The 17359-nt window shown below is 53.6% G+C and overlaps 2 protein-coding genes across 4 annotated transcripts in view; one reads left to right on the top strand and one right to left on the bottom strand.

Moving 5' to 3' along the window:
* Nucleotides 1-2535: 2535 nt before the first annotated feature.
* On the bottom strand, nt 2536-6311 carry LOC122441076 (protein LSM14 homolog A-like). The gene is made up of 3 exons (XM_043467664.1): nt 6216-6311; nt 4128-4758; nt 2536-3950 (listed from the first exon to the last, which is right to left on the bottom strand). The coding sequence occupies exons 1-3, from the start codon at nt 6309-6311 to the stop codon at nt 3274-3276; spliced, it is 1404 nt and encodes a 467-aa protein (XP_043323599.1). The 3' UTR covers nt 2536-3273.
* Nucleotides 6312-11528: 5217 nt separating this feature from the next.
* The window catches only part of TESC (tescalcin), a 60553-nt gene continuing 54722 nt past the window's right edge, over nt 11529-17359 (top strand). Inside the window, exon 1 of one of the 3 annotated variants that reach the window (XM_043439928.1) lies at nt 11529-11783. In XM_043439928.1, coding sequence (XP_043295863.1) covers nt 11726-11783 — 58 coding nt within the window. In that variant the 5' untranslated portion in view covers nt 11529-11725. Of the gene's footprint in view, nt 11784-12154; nt 12296-17359 lie in introns of those variants that run through there. The other 2 variants (XM_043439947.1, XM_043439936.1) reach the window with 2 other exon arrangements.

Below are 17359 nucleotides of genomic sequence, written 5' to 3'. Positions count from 1 at the left end.
GTGTCTATCGAGGGAGACAGTCACACAGCCTAACAACAGAACAGTACGGATCCCTAGAGGATCTGAGCCGAAGAGGACACCCAGAGGTCTGTGAGGAGATCAGGGAGAAGACCTGAGTGTTCCCAGCCTTAGCACATCTCGGAGATCAGTTGGTCTTGTGGGGTGAGGGCTGGGGGGCTGCCTCATCCAGGAGGCTGACGATGCCCCCCAAGGGCCAAGAGGAGAAGACGGGGGACTGTGCCTTCAGAAAAGCCGCATCATTTAGTCCTCGTCTACTCTGCAGCGTGGATGCTGTTATTACCAACCCACTCTACAGATGAAGAAACTGAGGCTCAGTGACAGGCCACTGCAGATCTCAGAGGGGGAAAGAACCACATGGTGGAGGAGGATGGCTTCCCCAGGGGACAGAGTGGAGCTGATTTTCCTTTGGTTACAGGTTCAGAGAGGCTGGGAGCCCCGCAATGGTGTCTGATTCCCCCCAGGCCCTAGGGGGCAGCAGAGTGTCATAACGGACCTTGCTTTGCAGTGGACCAGACTCAAGTTCCAGAGAAGTTTCTGTTACTACCTAGCATGGGCTGGTCATTTAGCCTGCAGCAGGGTCTCCGTTTCCCCTGGGCTGGCAGAGAGACGAGGACCTCCATGGAGCGTGCTACTCATCTTCCCGTCAGGATCAGCAGACCCTCAAGGGCTCACCTAGCTCCAAGACTCGGTGTTTAAGGTCTAGCCATCTTCACTTTGGGCTTCCGAGGTGGCACTAGTGATAAAGAATCCACCTGCCAATGCAGGGAGATGCAGGAGACTCGGGTTCGATCCCCTGGGGAGGGAAGATCCCCTGGAGTAGGAAATGGCTACCCACTCCAGTATTCTTGCCTGGAAAATCCCACGGCCAGAGAAGCCAGGCGGGCTACAGTCCGTGGGGTCACAATGAGTCAGACACAACTGAGCAGCAGCATTAGTAGTAGCACCTTCACAGCATCCCAGCACCCTCGCGATGGTGAGTGTCCGGGGTCCCCAGAGGCAAAGACACGCAAAGTGAACTCCTCTTGGTCACATGACCAGCAGGCTGGATTTGAACCAGGTCTTCCAGTGGCTCTGTAATAATCGCCACACTGTACCTGCCCCTGAAATCACTCACACGCAGCTCCACACACAGAACACACCCTCTGTTTGCTGCTAGTACTGAAGGGCTTCGTGCAAGTTCAGTCGCTGGAAGTGATCACTGCTGATGTAACGACGTTGTCTGCAAGGTTCCCGGGGGAGGGAGGGGGCTGGGTGCGCCCACCCCTGAGATGGTCGAACATCCTGCGTACAAGAAAGAAGTACTTAACCAGCACCCCCTGCAGGCTGCAAGTTTCTGAGTGATTTATAAAAAGCCTGCTCAAGTCTAGAGACTTCTAGCAGGCAGAGGTGTGTTCTCCAGACTAAGAATAGCTGCCAGGCCTGACGGGAGATGTTTTCTGATGACGTCAGAGCAGAGCAGCAGCATCTTGAGGGGCGGGGGGTGGGTAACAGCTGCTGGAACAGCCTCACTGCCCACCCCCGCCACCTCCCAGAGGGATGCGCTGAGCCTGGGGAATTCAATGAAGGTGTTGGAACAGGGCCAGGTGATTCCCAAGATGGGATTTGTTCTTGACTTTTGAATGTCAAGAAGCCGATCTAACCTGTCACTTTCCCACCTCACCACCCCACTGCTGGCTGCATGCTGGCCACCAGACTAGTAGACTGGGGATGGACAGCAGAGGGGAGAGGTGGGTGGTGCCTGGCCCCTTTGGATTTAGATGCTTCCTGGGCAGCAAGAGGGCTTAGGGGCCTCTATCCTGCCACCCCCACCTCCACCCCCCCCACCTCAGGGGTGATGCCTGAGGGGCCTCTAACACGGGCACACCCCAGGCCCCCAGCCCAGCCCACTGCTGTGGGATTCTCATTCACACCCGAGTGTGGGAACTCCTGCTGTTTAAGGAAAGGAGGACTCCAGTCCAGAACTTGCTCCAAGCCCCAGCAGGTAACCGCTGACTTTTTCTGAAGTTCATAAATTCTGGGTAGAGAGAAAGTACAAAGATTAAGTCAAACTGAGGTTAAACTATGGCTCCCCGCCAGCAGCTGTGAGCTTTCAGTGGAAGTACTAGAGGGGAGGAGAGAGAAAAGGGAAGTTCCAACTTAAAATATACTCTTGAAAACTATGTCTTGACGGCACTCCTGTGCGGTATGTTACTGGACGTTTGCTTGTATACATTTTGCATATTTACCGCACCAGGCCATGTGCATGAAACTGTAAGGTTCATACTTTATGTCCACTGGGGGATCTTTGGGGGTTATCGTGCATGTGTTGTTGACCTTGCACCCTGGCTCCCCAAAACTTAGCCCCCACCCCAAGCCTCAGTTTCCCCCTTTCTAAGGTTCAGTTTTTGTCTTCTAACATCTAGGAGGGGCTGGAGAAACCATCTTTTAAAAACTCATTGCACCTGACCCTCAGAGAGCCCCAAGCATTCACCCTCGGCCTTCAAGGAGGGGCAAAGGGTGAGTCAGTCTTTTTTTTTTTTTTTTTTCTGACTTTAAAATGTTTATTCTTTAAAAAATTAGTTGCATTTTATACAGCTATACAAAGTTCTTAATGTTTCTTTGGCAATGGGATATAATGGAATTTTACAACTATATAAAAAAGTTACCTTTGCCTAAGAAACAGTATTTACTGTGTATACATAGTTTACTGACAAAATTCTCTACCATCCAGCACCCTAATTAATTGACGAAATAAGCTACCTCAAAAGGGATATTACAGGATTTCCAAAAAAAAAAAGAAAGAAAAAAAAGAAAAAAGGAAAGAAAAGATATAGACAGACAGACATACACACACACACACACACACACACACCCTTCTGTGGCTCAAAACACAGTATCACGGCCCTATCTGCAGGCAACTTGCAGGAATTGCCAAATACAATTTAGTGATAAGAAAGATCCTTTCAGTGATGAAAAAATACTTATAAGTTTCACTGGAGTACTGCTTTAGTTTAACTATACATAAGAAATTACTTAACCTTCTGCTATTCCAAATATAATTAATGCTCATTTTTTAAGATGAGCCTTCCCCCCACCCCCAAAAGTAACTGCATTGTATCTCTGAAATTAAGCAGAAAAACAAACAAACAAAAACCCAGTGCTGGTGACAAATATACAGCAAATTCACTTCTTCATTCTTCTCAAAGACTGAAACCAATTATCAGGACCATGAAGAACTAGAAATCCATCTATTTTTAAAGACTTGTTTGTAGACTATGCAGCAACTTTGTTGTCTTTCCTATACTCAAAATCTGCAAACTCCCTGCCCCCACGGCCTCCTCTGAATCCACCACGAAATCCTCGAGGAGTGGTGAAGGTACCACCTCGGCCACTACCACGTCCTCGGCCACCACGGAAACCAAGACCCCCTCTGCCTCTGTACCCTCCACGGCCACGGTTTGGACGAAGCGGGATTCCAAATGTTTCTGCATTTAATCTTCTCTCTTCAGCCCAGGTTGGTCTCCGTTCTCTATTATCATCACAAGAAATATTATCAAAGAAGGATTTAGTTTTGTCATAATAGCAATTAGGTCCAAGTGGATCTTCTTCGTCTGCATTTCCTTCACTGTTTTGGGTATCAACTCCTGAGTCTCCTTTATCTTCACCATTGACAGGCTTCTCCTGTTTCTCAAGTTTATCTTCTTTCAATTTAAGTTTATTATGAAACTCTCTGTCGATTTCCTCCTTGTTAAATTGTGCATTTGCACTTTCAAAGTCAAAGTCTTTCTCAAATTTCATTGGACCATCTCGTCGAATACCAAATCTTCCTCTGCCACCTCGATGACCCCCACGCCCTCTCCTTGGAGCTGAAGGAGCACCTGGAACTATTTGTCTCTTGCTATCATTTCTGAGTTGCTCATTTTCTGGTCTTGAGACTTTATGTACTTCAACTCACCTGTGCTCTTGATTCTCTATTGGTTTTTGGCTGGTAGATGGTAAAGGCCTGGTTGATACAGGGCTCCTTCTCCCAACAGGTGCTGGAGCAGGTAAGTGGGCCGAGGCGGTCTGTACTGCTTGTTCCATGGTTGGGCTTTTTCTCAAAGGGTCTAACTGAGGGCTTGAACGACCTTGAGATAGCTGTGTTTTTAGAGCTCTTGTATCCTGTGTAAAGGCAGAACCAACTGCACTACTTTGGGAGAGGGCACTGCTGCTTGATGCTTCTGTTCCAAAGGATGTCAAGGAGCTTCCGGCAACACCAACAGCCCCAAACTGCTGCCCAACTAATGAACTTGGACTGAACTGACTGTACGTCGGCATCCTGCCAAAAGGTCCATAGGAGCCCACCGACTGGAATGAAGAAGTAGATGAACCTAGTGAAGACTGAACAATAGCTGGGTCCCGAGGCAAAGAACATTGTGGTTTTGGTGGCTCACAAACAGTAAGGTCTTTAATATCACTCCCACGGAATATTATGTATTCAAAGACTTCATCTCGAGGTGGTATTGGACGATCTGTTGGTCTGTCTTCTGTACCAAAGGACCGAACTTTGGCGAGAGCTACGGTAGAGTTCTCGGTGTCGATAGTGTAGAGGATGCCCTCGTAGCGGATCTCCGCCTTGGAGATAAGGCTGATCTTGCTGCCGATGTAAGGGGTGCCCCCGCTCTTGGCGCCGCCGCCGCCGCCGCTCCCGGCCGCTCGCAGAGAGGCAGATCCCACGCCGCTGTGGCCGCTCCGCTCGCCCACTTGCTCCGTCGGCGCCTACAGCAGCCGCCTCAGACCCAACATGGCGGCGGCGCCGGCTCCGCTACCCTCCCCCAGCCTCCCGCCCTCCGAGTCAGTCTTTTTAAAAAACAAAGGAATCACTGAAGCCAGAGAGGACTTGCCTGAGGGCACCCTGATGTTCTCCCCAAGTTCCTGAGGCTTCCCTAACCAGAACTGTCCCTACAGAGAGAGGCTCTCCCTGGGAGGCCCCAGATGCTCCCTGGGTTTAAAGAGGCGGAGGTTAGGTGACTGGCCCTGAAGAAGGGCTAACACAGTGCCACCTGTGAGCCGTCCCTGGGTGCACTGGTGTTACAGCCCTCAAGGCTCTCATCTCTGGACGTGGAGTTAATGAGCTGCGTCTTTCCGCACAGCTGCCAAGCGACGGGTCTCAGCCGAAGGTCGTGCTACCAGGACTCTCCAAGAAAACACTGTGCACCAGGTGGCCCAGGAGTCACACCGCCCTGTCCATTTGCTTCATCGTACTCCACCCTTTATAAAAACACCAACACCTGGGCACCCCTGCCCCCACCCCAGGGATGCTGACTGCAGGCTATAACCTCCCCAGCTGTTTGTCACCACAGCCAGGATGGAGACAGTGCGCCTGGAGCTTGGTAATATCTTGGAATCACCTGGGGGATTAAATTTCAGATCCCCACCCCCAGCCTGCTTTAATTGGGATCTGGGGTGTGGCTTGAGCATTGAGGGTTTTCAACACTTGCCTCGTGGCTGGGTGAAGAACCCAGCCTCCCTTGTAGGAGATGTAGGTTCGATTCCTGGGTCAGGAAGATCCCCTGGAAGAGGAAATGGCTACCTACTTCAGTATTCTTGCCTGGGAAATCCCATGGACAGAGGAACCTGGCGGGCTACAGCCCACGGGATTGCAAAAGAGTCGGACACGACTAAGCAACTAAACACGCACGCACACTGGTGGTTCAGAGGTGCGGCCGCATCTGAGGACGCTGCGCCGGTTCATCCTGCACCTGGTCTCTTGGCTGCCCGATCCCCAGCAGCCAGGGCCGCCCTGCAGGTCCCAAGTCCTCCTCAGAGGGACTGTAGCCTCGCATTGCTGTTTCTAAATCTGTATCTCTGCATCTCAAGAAAATTCTGCTCTTGACTTTTGAATGTCAAGAAGACGATCTAAAGCAATGCGTCCTCTGACTGCACCTTCTTGAAGAGGAAATAAAGGCTCAGTCTGTAGAGCGTGAAGACAGAGATGGGGGAGGGGGCTTCTGTTGTCAGTCAACCCCCCAGGCCTCACCCTAAGCCCGTGGAGGGTCCTGGCTCCTCAGCCCCGAGTGCACACAGTTGTATCTGAGCCCCCCGCAGGTTTCGGGGCAGCCCCAGTGCTGTCTGCCCTGGCCTCAGGGTGACCAAGTTCTCCCAGGAAGGATGGCTTTTTCCAGAAGCCCCTCTCCTGGACCCCCGCCCAGCACTTGCTCTCCTGTTCTGCTGACCGGCAAGCCCAGGGGCTCCACGGAGGTGAGTTCCCTGCTGTCGGCGCTGGCCGCCCCCTCCCCAGGATCCCCAGGCCTCCCCTCACTCTGTGACATCTGGAGGTTGGGCCTGAGGCCCGTGGTCCTCTCTGCACGCCCTCCCTCTTTGGACCTTAGACCCCAGTGACCTTGACCTCTCTGAGCTTCCTCCCTGGTGAAAATGAAAGGGTCGAGCTAGTCAATTCCAGGGGCCTTTTGATCCCTCCTGGAGCCCCTCGCAACTTGGCTCCCTCTGTTGTAGGAGAAGGAGGAGGGGCTCCTTCTCTCGGCATTTCTTCACGCAGCAGCCCCTAGGCTGCTAGGTCAGAACACTCAACCCTGCCCAGGATTTTCACCTGCCTCTACTACATGCAGCGAGGAACCCAGAGCACCTTTCTCTCCCAGCCATCCCTGACGCCACCCTGGAGTCTCTCAGGCAGAGGGGATGCCTCCTCTGCTTAAGGAGTCTCAAAAGGACAGCCGGGGAGCTGCCTGTCTCTGCTTCACATCCACGTCATCGTTCTCCACGAAGGGTAGAGCTGGATGCGGTTCCCGTCCCTGCTGCCGCAGCCTGAGGACACTGCCGGGTGGACATCTGGGAAGCGTGCCCAGTCAGCGGGAGCGCCCAGGGTGCTGCCAAGTCAGCACAGCCTGGGGAGGGGCACGCGGGGCGGGACACCTGGGCCCACCTCTCACCTCCACCTTCAACCCCGCCCGCCCCGGCCTGTCTCTGCCCTCCGTCTGGCCCAGATGGGAGGTACCTGCTCCATCCTGTCCCAAATCAGCCCCAAATTATCGACTGCACCCGGCTCTGCACCCCAGCATATATTTATCACCCTGCCTCCCGGGCACTCAGGCGGGTACTTTCAGCCACCCCAGGAGTGAGGGGATGGAGGGAGAGAGGGAAGGGATGTCTGTGCCTGCCCCCACACCCTCCCCTTGGCTGAGGAGGTGCTAAGACGAGCCAGGTGGTAGGATCCCAGCCAGTGGTACTGCCCGGCTGGTCAAGTTCATGGTCTCCAGGGTGGCCTGCTCAGCATCCACCCCCAGTCCTGTCACCTCCTAGCCATGAAACACCCTTGCTGAGTCCTATTTATAGAGATGGGATTGTGGACCCATTATACAGATGAGGACATCAAGGTTCAGTGCTGCTAAGGAACCAACCCAAGGCCACACTCTACCTGGGGAGTGGCAGAGTCTGGATGCAACTCAGATCTGAATCCATCTCCTACAGGGCACTGTCATCCAAGGTTAGCTTCAAAGATTAAGGTGCCTTGGGTGAGAAAGAATTGTTTAAAAGATAATCAAAAGGACAAGTTTAATTCAAAATGCAAATTGGGGTTGATTCTTCTCTCATTCCATTCACACTGAAACCGAGAGGCCCAGACCAGCGTAAGGGGCTTAAATGAGGGTAAGAAGACACTTGTTTCAGAGTCGAGATGCTGCTGTAGCCATTTCTGGGGTTTCCTTCCCTGGATGTATTTTATGAGAGCATGACTTCCTTCCTTGTTTGAAGTGACTTAGGTGTGGTGTTCTCTAAGTCAAAGGCCTGGCAAGATGGCTCTTGGAATCCCCATAGCTTTCCTAGGGTCAGTGGTCCCCAAGTTAAGAAAAGTGATTTGTTGCTCCCAGAACATTGCCAAGCTTTGGGAGATCCCCCAAGTTAAGTGACGAGAGGGACAGGAGGGCAGTACAGGTGAATTATAGGAACTGCCGTTTACACAGCTTCATATATGTGCTCATATATATGGGTGTTTACCACCCATGCTGAACACCCTGGTTTTCCCATCAATAAAATGGGCATGTATTGGATACCCACCAGTGATGATCTGTTCCTATCTCTTTCCTTCCAGCCTCAGAGACCAATGACCTCGCTCTAGTATCGGAATCCCCAGCACTCAGTAGTGAATGAATGAATGGGTGGATGAATGAATGAACGGACAGATGAACATATGAGTCATAACAACAGCCGACTGTGTAGTGGTGTACCAAGTTATCTCAGACCAGCTTGTGAGAATAAATGATTAGACATTCAAGAGTTTTGCAAGCCCATTGTTCAATTACTGGTAGCTTGAAATCCACCGTGGTGGGAGTATTTATCCATGAGGGAAATCAACAAGGTTGTAAAGTAGAGCTTCCCCTCTGCCTCCTCAGAGCCTGTTCACGGGCACCCTGCTGGATGGCACTTCCTGTGTCAGGCACTCCTCACATGTATGAATCCAGGCAAGCATCATAAGATGGCACCATTATTATCCCACTCTACAGATGGGAAGCCGAGGCCCAGGGAAGCAAAGCCACCTGCCCACGAGTGGTTTGATGGTCTGCTTCACTTACACGAACGAGGACGGCCCTCGCCATCTCTGGGCTCGGCTGCCCTCCGCGGGCTCACAGGTACCAGCTGTTCTCACCGCCACCGCTGTTTTTAATCAGCTCCTCTGGGAGAAGAGAGGCAGTTGCCTGGTGACCAAAGTGTTTTCCTGGCCCTCCGAAGAAGGTCACGCTGAGTGAGGGGGAGGATAAAGGTCCCCACAGGGGGCGCCCCCCACTTGCAGGGCTCCAGACAACAGATCCAGTCAGCCCAGCCAGACCCCATGCAGCACTCCAGGCCTCCTGGATGCTCTGACGCCATTAGCTGGATTGAATTAAAGGCCTGACGTCCTAGAGCAGTGACCGCAGGCTTCTGTGCAGAGAGCCTGCAGTGTGTGGGCATCACTGCCAGAGAGCAAGGCAAAGCCCAGGCAGAGGGTGGGTGACCGCAGGGTCCCCAAACCTGTCCAGCCAGGTGTGCCTCTGACGTGTCCCTTTGGGAGCACAGTTAGGGACAGTCACAGACCCCCCAAAGCTCAGCTTAGGGTATTACAGAATCTATCCAGGGGCCATTCTGGTTGGATCAATCCCGATCTCCAGGGGCCTTGTTTACCCCGCTGCATTGTCACCTCCTGTCTGTCTATCTCCCACTCCTTCAGGACTCTCAGGAGCAGACGTGAGGCTCCCACTTATTCCTGGTTGTGGCTCCAGGACCCACGCAGGCCCCTATACACAGCAGGCCCTGGATAAACAGGCAGTGAATAAATGAATGAACAAGTAAACCTGCACAATGTGCCTCCCTGGTGCCTGGAGTTCTTGACTCCTCCAAGCCCTGCCATCAGGAATAAATTTCCCATGGTCATCACAGCCCAGCCTCCCAGCTCCTGCTGGCTGGTGAAGGTGGCATGTTTGGCAGTGAACCCAGAACAGTGGATGGGGGCCCTGAGAAGGACTCTCCAAGGAGGTGAGGTTTATACTGAGATCCAGGAGCCCCTGCCATGGGAGGAGGGAAGGGAGGGGAGTTTCAGGCAGAAGGGACCAGCACAAATGCTTGTCTAGGAGCTGACAGTGGCCAGCAGGCCTTGAGATGAAGTTGACCGTGTAGATGGGTGATGGAATAAAGACCACCTCCCTTCACCCCATACACTGGGGGGTCTCTGGGCGATCACCCAAGGGCCAGAGCAAAGCCAGGTGACCCTCCCTGCCCCTGGGCACTGTTCCAGGGCTTTCACCCCCACCCAGCTGCACTGTACCAGCTCTGAGAGCAGCCGTGCCAAGGGGAGGAGATGCATGAGAACATCGTTTTCTCTCTCCCCAGCAAAAAGCCCCAGCATGTAATCACTGGATAATTTAATAGAATAAAGTTCCAGGAACAAATATTTTAAGTCAGAACAAAACTTGTGTCCGGCAGCTTTGGGTAATTCCCAAGGGTCCCCGGGACCCCTTTCCTGTTCCAGAGGACAGCCTGGGTTTCTGGATTCCTTCTGACCTGAAGTGCAGCCTCCCAGGCGACTTTCCAGTTTGCTTGGACCAGCTAATGCCCGGCAGCCAACATTTCCCCAGCTTGGCGAGGTGTCAGCCCTGCCGAGCTTTTGCAAATTCGCATTCCAGGTGCAGCCCCTGCTCTGTGAGTAACAAGAGTGTGAAGGGGATTTTCAACCAGGAGGGGGCTGATTCCCTGCTCTGGTAGGTTTCAGGAAGCTCCTTGGTGACTCTGAACAGCTCCTCTACTCTGAAAGGGCTGTGACCCTCAACTTGGACCTGTGGTCTGCAGGTATGAGCAGTTGGTTCTCAGCACCCCCTCCCCAGCCTCCTGTGACATAGACATAAGTGGGCCTGCTGAAGTCTCCCCCAGCCAGCACTATCAACGGAGCCTGGCACCCAGGACAGCCCCCAAATACATGCTAATAACACATCACCAGGCACCGTGGAGCGCAGTGGTCTGGGCTTGAGACAGGGAATATGTTGACTTTGAATTTCTGCCCTGGCTGTGTGACCTTTCTGAGAACCAGTTGCTTTGTTGTAAAGTGGACGTGACTCCACAGCGACTGCCTTTGCACTGTGTCCCAGCCCAGGCCCTTCTGATGGAAAGTGGTGGAGTTGCTCAGTCGTGTCCAACTCTTTGCAACCCCACGGACTGTAGCCTACCAGGCTCCTCTGTCCATGGGATTTCCCAGGCAAAACTACTGGAGCGGGCTGCCATTTCCTTCTCCAGAGGACATTCCCAACCCAGGGTTTGAATCCGGGTCTCCTGCATTGCAGACAGGCGCTTTACCATCTGAGCCACCAGGGAAGCCCCTTCTGATGGAGGTTCTAATGACTATTATCATCCCCATCTTAAGGAGAAGGAGTCACAGTTAGACAGCTGGTGGGACTGGCTGGGGTCACCCATCCTGGTTAACAGAACCCAACCCCCTACAGCCGGCCTAAGTCAGAACTTCTCCCAGAAGGACTGCATTCTCTGACAGGTTGAAATGCAGCCTCCTGGGCCCTGCCTGAGTCCCTGAACCTCAAGTCTGAGAAGGTCTCCGTCCTAAGCTACTAGGCTGAGCGACTAGGACCGGATAGTCTTGTCTGTGGGTGTGTCCACTTCATCATGTTGGGCTCTCCTGGAATAAGCTAAGCAGAGCACCCCCTCCGTGTGCATTCAAGCTGAATTGCTATTATTATTATCATATTATCTTTATTGCTGTTCACCGTAGAGCTAATTAACGCTGTCCTTCTTCACTGTTCCCAGGGAGTTTCCTTTCTGAGAATTGGGAGGAGGTGTAGTGGAACCGGGGTGGGGGCGGGCGTGGGCGTGGAACCTCCGTTTGTTCTGATCCCTCCTACCTGCATACCCCAACCCTGCTCACACCTGCTTCTTCCCAGGGCCGGCAGGGGTGCAGAAGGGATGATTACGGCTGCTGCTGCGAGGGCTGAGGAACCTGGGTCCCCCGCCCGGGGCTGGGCGCTGCCCACTCCCGGCCGTGCGCGAAGCCGGCGCGCGCTAGGACCGTGGCGCTCCGCCCGCCGCCTCTATAAGAGGCTGCGCTCGCGCCCCACGCGGAACCCGCGGCTCAGACCCGTTCCTGGCGTCCCGACCGGCGTTGGACCCGAGGCCGGTGCGGCCGCGGCGCAGCTGACGCCAGCCCAGGGCCTGGGACAGACGAACGCCCCGGGGCCCCCACCCCGCCGCGGGCACCATGGGCGCTGCCCACTCCGCGTCCGAGGAGGTGCGGGAGCTGGAGGGCAAGACCGGCTGTGAGTATCCCGCGGGGGGCGCGCGCGGGGACGGGGGCGGGGACCGCCGGCCGGCTGGCCCTGGGGCTCCCAGCCCACGGCCGGCCGCTCGGCTCTGAACCCCCGCGCTGTGTGACCTTGAGCTAGTAGCTGGCTCTCTGGGCGCCTCAGTCTCCCCTTCCTTCAAATGGGTTCCCCGCCGGCCGCTTTGCAGGCTGCGACGATGCTGAGTAAGTGCCGGGGCCGCTGAGCCCCGGCGCCCTCGGAGTTGGCCGGGAAGCCCCGCCTGCGACTGCAGACCCGGGAGGGAGCAGGGTCCTGGCTCCCCCCTCCGGGGGCAGAGCAGGCTCCCGGGAGAGCGAGTGCCTGGGCGCGCTCAGCTGTTGTGCGCGTCCCGCACCTGAAAGTCGTTGGCTTCGCGTTGCGCCGGGGAGGAAAGTTTTGAAATCGGCGGCAGCTGGGTGCGAGCAGGGCTGCGTGACCTTTGGCGGCTGCGCGGGTCTCTGCGCCTCCGGTCTGTGAAATGGGCTCAGGTGGGTCTGACTCCATGGGTAACTGGGAGAATTAAGCGAGGCAGCGCCCGAGGAGCACTTTGCGGGAGCCCGGCGACCTTCCTCGAGCTCGCCCGGACTCCAGGGCCCCGCAGAGGCTGCGCGCCCAGCGTCCGCCCGGGCAGGGCGCACGGGAGGCCGGGCTGCGGGTCGAGTTGACCGCAGGGAAGTGATGGCGGAAGCGCCTGACCGCCCAAGTCCTGCCGGGCTGGGAACTTGACCGTGGACCATGACCTCTGGGCCCCCTGTTTCTGTTACGGGGCTGTGAAGGGGGGTGTGGACTGAGGACCACGAAAGGCTAGGTGAGTGGGCAGACTGGCTTTGACAGTGGGCAGATGGTGTGTGATCCCTGCCAGCTCCACTTCCTGGCTGTGTGACCTTGGGCTAGTCACTTTACCTCTCTGAGTCTCCGTTGCTTTCTAGCATGGGATTTCTGCTAGTATCTGGTAGACTATAGATGGTCATGAAAATGGGAGACAGAGATGTTATTTCCAGGCAGCAGGCCCCTGGTGCCTGCTTGGAGTTTAAGGCAGACAGAGTCCATGATTGATCCGCTGGAGGGAGCCACCCAGCCATTTGTGCCTGGGCTGAAAAATGACCCCTCCTGACCCCCAATCTAAATACCTCTTTCCAGGAGAATTGGGTGAAAATTACAGAAAGCCCTTAATTAGTTGTGTGTGTGTGTGTCTGTGTGTGTACAGGTGCATACATACACAGATATGTATACAGACACCTTCCTGTGTACAAATATAAAGCTGTCTTCTAGGGGAGGGGAAAAAAAAGTGTGGTGCATATACATAATATGGAACCCCCTTTTTTTTTTTTTTTTAAGAGAAGTAAGAGTATATTTTTGTAACTGTTTCATTTGCATCAAGGAAGAGTAATGAATACTTACCAGGGGATTTGGTAGGAGAGATAAAGGAGGAGTGAGCCTTTCACTATTAACTTTTTTATATTTTCATTTTGAATCATGTGTGACTATTTATTTCTTCAGAAAGTTTTACAAAGTCTAGTTCAGCCCCAAGGCTCCCGTGAGAGAGGAGGTAGGACCATGACCTGACTTTCTTGGGCTTCCCCTGTTTCTATTATATTTCTTGAGTGCCCGCTGGCTGCCTGGAGTCTGGATGGACAGAAGTGGGATTCTCTGAGGCTGGGATCTCTGCAGGAAGTGTGGGCTCTACTGGCTGTAGTCTCTCAGGCAGCCCCCACGCCAGGCAGTCTGGGGGAATTCCATCTGCTTGTGCAGTTTGACAGGTGATGGGGCTGCAGAGCATGCTGGGAATCTTGTCAGTTTCCTGGGTCCAGCCTCCTATAGGGATGACAGACGCTGAGTATTCCATGTTCTGTTGCTTTCCCAGATATGGCTTCCCTTCTTGCTGCTCAGAACTCGGATTTCACACTCCAAAGAGAGAGGGGAGACAGAAGAGAGCTGGGAAGAGGTTTCTGAAATCAGACTAGAGGGATGGATGAACGCCTGCCTTCTGTTATCTTAACTTTAAGTAGGTGGAAAGCTCCCCTAGGGTTTGCATGGTCTGAGCTCTTTTACCCATTCGGACCCGAGAGACTGATATTGCAGAGGGGAGACGCACAGTGTGAACAAATCAACCCGTAGTTCTGGGAAGAAGATACAACCCAATGGCATGAGAGCTGGGATGGGGCAAGGAAACGTTTCTTTAGGGTCAACCTGGAGGGCTTCTCAGAGGAGGTGATAATGGAACAGACCCAAATGAGAAGGAGAAAGCTGTGTGAAGACCAGTGGGAAATGCATTGGGGGCAGAGGGCACAGCAAATGCAAAGGTCCTTTGACAAGAACAGAGTGAAGACAATGAGGTTTGTTTGAGATGAGGACATGGACATAGGGCTCAAGTTGGGCCAGGGGCCTGATCTAAGGTGTCTTGCTAGGTATGTGACCTTCGGCAAGTCATTCATGCCCTGAGTGCCTCAGTTTCATGCACTGTGAAGTCAGGATAGAAGTCATACCTTCTTCTGAGCTGTTAGGAAGGATTAAATGAGAGATGTATGCAAAGTATTTAGAACAAGCAGCTTGCCAGGTGGCACAGTGGTAAAGAATCCGCCTGCCAGTGTAGAAGACTCGGGAGACTTGGGTTCAATCCTTGGGTTTGGGAAGATTCCCTGGAAGAGGGCATGACAACCTACTTCAGTATTCTTGCCTGGGGAATTCCATGGACAAAGGAGCCTAGCAGGCTACAGTCCATGAGGTCACAGAGAGACACTACTGAGTGACTACGCATGCATTTAGAACAAGCACAAGTATTTAATAGTCTCAGCCTTGCTTTAAAAACATTGATAAGATCCTGGTCTCTCTGAGCCACAAGTAAGAGTTAAGTCTTGGTCCCACTTTTTCAGAGCTGTGTGACCTTAAGCAAGTTGTTTTACCTCTTCGAGTGTTAGTGCACCCACCTGGATCCTGGGGTGGAGGTGTAGACTGAACCAGATGATGTATGTATGTGTGGCGATGCCTGACTTGGTGTGGGGACATCAGCTCCCAGGGTCCTGCAGGCTGGGTCCTGAGACGGGAGCAGAGTCTCAGACCAGGGCAGCCAGAGGACAGGCGGTTCCCACGGGGTTGCTAGGTTCCCCCTGCCTCTCTGAGCACCAAGATGGTCCCTGATTGGAAGAATCAGCCTGACCCCTTTGCATGCACCCTCAAGGAATCCTCATAGTAATCCTCCAGGGAAGGTGGTGCTGTGGCCATTTCAGATGAGGAAACCGAGGCTCAGAGGGCTCAAGCAACTTGCCTGCCATCCCACAGTGCATAGCAGAGGAGTAGGGGATCCCAGCGTCCCTGGGGTTCACTGTCCTGCCACTACTGTGCTTTCACTGTGTTTCATCGCCTTGCAGATTTCTAGGAACCCAGAAAGGGTAGGAACAGGCTGCCATACGTTTTTCTCACCTCCAGGCCTTTGCACAATCTGTTCCTCGTGGCCCGGAGCACTCTTTCCATTTCAGGTAATTTGGCATTTGCTTGTGGCAGTAACCCTCACCCAGGAGAAGATGGAGCCTGGCTCCTCTTCTCCTCATCTCCTTATGAAACTCATGCTGTTAGTTCAGAGCTCAGCTTAGCTATTGTTTCCTTCCAGAGAGCCTTCCCTGGCTACCCTCCTTCCAACCTTGGTGTGTTAAATGCCAGTCCCCAGCACTCCCGCAGCTCCTGCGCCGCCTCCCATAATAGCATCACAGCCTGTTGTAATTGTCAGCTTTGTCACCTGCCACCCCCTCGAAACTTGGAGCTCCCCGAGAGTGAGGAGGATGTGTCTTGTTCACCTTTGTGCTCACTGGGAACACAAGAGGGTCACGTTGAGGGGGTGAGGGCCCTGAGGACTTTATAACCCAAGCAGTATTGCCCAGGAGCGTGTGTCCGGTATAAAATCTAGCACCACCCCAGCAGCGGCCCAGGCCATGCCAGCCCCACCAAAAATAGGCCTGAGCCCAAGCTCGCCCACAGAGGGCATCCTCAAGTCTGCACACCCACCTCTTCTTTCCTCTAAGAGCCTCGTCGATCGATTTAAAACACAAGCAAATATTCCCAAACATCTTTGCTGTGCCAGCAAAGCCAACTACCTAGATGGTTAACATTCCTATTAGAAAACCCCAGCAAAGGCGTCCTGGTTGTGTGTCTGAGTGGTGAGCTTGCCTTTCTCCACGGCAGGTGTGGGGTCAAGCCCAGCGTGTGTGTCCGGGGTGTGACATGGGCCCTGGACGGGAGGAAAAGCTCCTTAGGAGACACTCACTGGAGTGTGTCCCCCATCACCACCTGGAGCTGGCGTGGAGGTGGCCCCGCTTCCCGTCCCCCCGCCCGGTGTCTGCTCCTGGAGTTGGAAAGGAAACAGTAAGAGTAGGCTTCTGGGAAAGGTGGAAGGGTCTGTTGTTGTTTTTTTTTTCCTTCAGGCTCCAAAACAGCTCCACAGGCATGTCTATGTAGATGCCAAGAAGCTGCCAGAAGGAAGGAAGAAGAAAAAACAATCTCTCAGATTGGGAGTTCAGACCTCATGATGGTTGGAGCTAGTGTTTATCAGGCGCCCGTCATCTGCCAGACACCGGGCTGAGCCGGGATGTTCCCCCGCGGTGGCTCACGGAATCCTCCCAGGGATGCTTTGGCCTCCCCGTTCCGTAGATGGGCAAGTCGAGGCCGAGGAGAGGACGTGACAGACCAGGGCCACAGGCCACTGAGAAGCAGAGGCAGGATTCAGTTTCTGGTCTGACCCCCGGACCTCATCCTTTGGGGAGGGAGCCAGAGATGAGGGAGTCCTGTGTGGCCTGGGCTGGCTTCTAGGAGTGACATAATACATTTTCCACTGGAATGTCTCTACTGGGCGATACTCCTGGGTTATAAAGCCTTCAAGCAGCCCCAGGCTGTGGCCTCAGCCCCTTTACCACCTCCCGTGCAAGAGACTCCTCCTCTGCCCTCCTGAAGGGGCCTTGAGGGGTAAGGGCAGGCCAGCGGGTACCACTGTGTTCTTCCTGTTGTCATCAAGGCTTGTGAAGCTAAATGGCCAAACAAGATGCACCCAGCTTCCTTTCCATTTTCTCCGGGGTAGATTTTAGTTTGTTTTCATTAAAAAAAAAAAAATAGTGTATTTATTTCATTTATTTTTGGCTGGGCAGAGTCCTCGTTGCTCTGTGGGCTTTTTCTTTAGTTGTGATGCACAGGCTTCTCACTGTGGCGACTTCTCTTGTTGCAGAGCATGGGCCCTAGGGCTCTCAGACTTCAGTGTTTTGGCTCCCAAGCTCTCGAGCACAGGCTCAATAGTCATGGCACGTGGGCTTAGTTGCTCTACACCATGTGGGATTTTCCTGGACCAGGGATCGTACCTGTGTCTGCTGCATTGGCAGGCGGATTCTTTACTACTGAGCCACCAGGGAAGTCCTAGACTATGGTTTTAACTTGGAATCCTTGAGGAGTCTCTGAACCCCATAAAATGGGGTGCAGAATTGTGTCCAGGGAGCCCTGGGAGACACCCTCAGCTTTCATGAGATCCTTAAAACAGTGACAATGCAGTCCACTGTACGTAAATAAAACCCCAA

Source organism: Cervus canadensis, chromosome 1 (genome assembly GCF_019320065.1).
Source record: "Cervus canadensis isolate Bull #8, Minnesota chromosome 1, ASM1932006v1, whole genome shotgun sequence".
Lineage (NCBI taxonomy): Eukaryota > Metazoa > Chordata > Mammalia > Artiodactyla > Cervidae > Cervus > Cervus canadensis.
This window is presented reverse-complemented; position numbering and strand designations above follow the sequence as displayed.

Bases quoted from the DNA above. Each gene is read 5' to 3' on its own strand.
- LOC122441076 (XM_043467664.1), bottom strand. From the start codon at position 6,311: ATGTCACAGAGTGAGGGGAGGCCTGGGGATCCTGGGGAGGGGGCGGCC. The intron at 4,759-6,215 runs GTCAGCAGAACA...CGGCTGCTGTAG, and splicing joins TGGAGCCCCTGGGCTTGCCG to GCGCCGACGGAGCAAGTGGG. The intron at 3,951-4,127 runs GTCGTTCAAGCC...AGCACAGGTGAG, and splicing joins AAAAACACAGCTATCTCAAG to TTGAAGTACATAAAGTCTCA.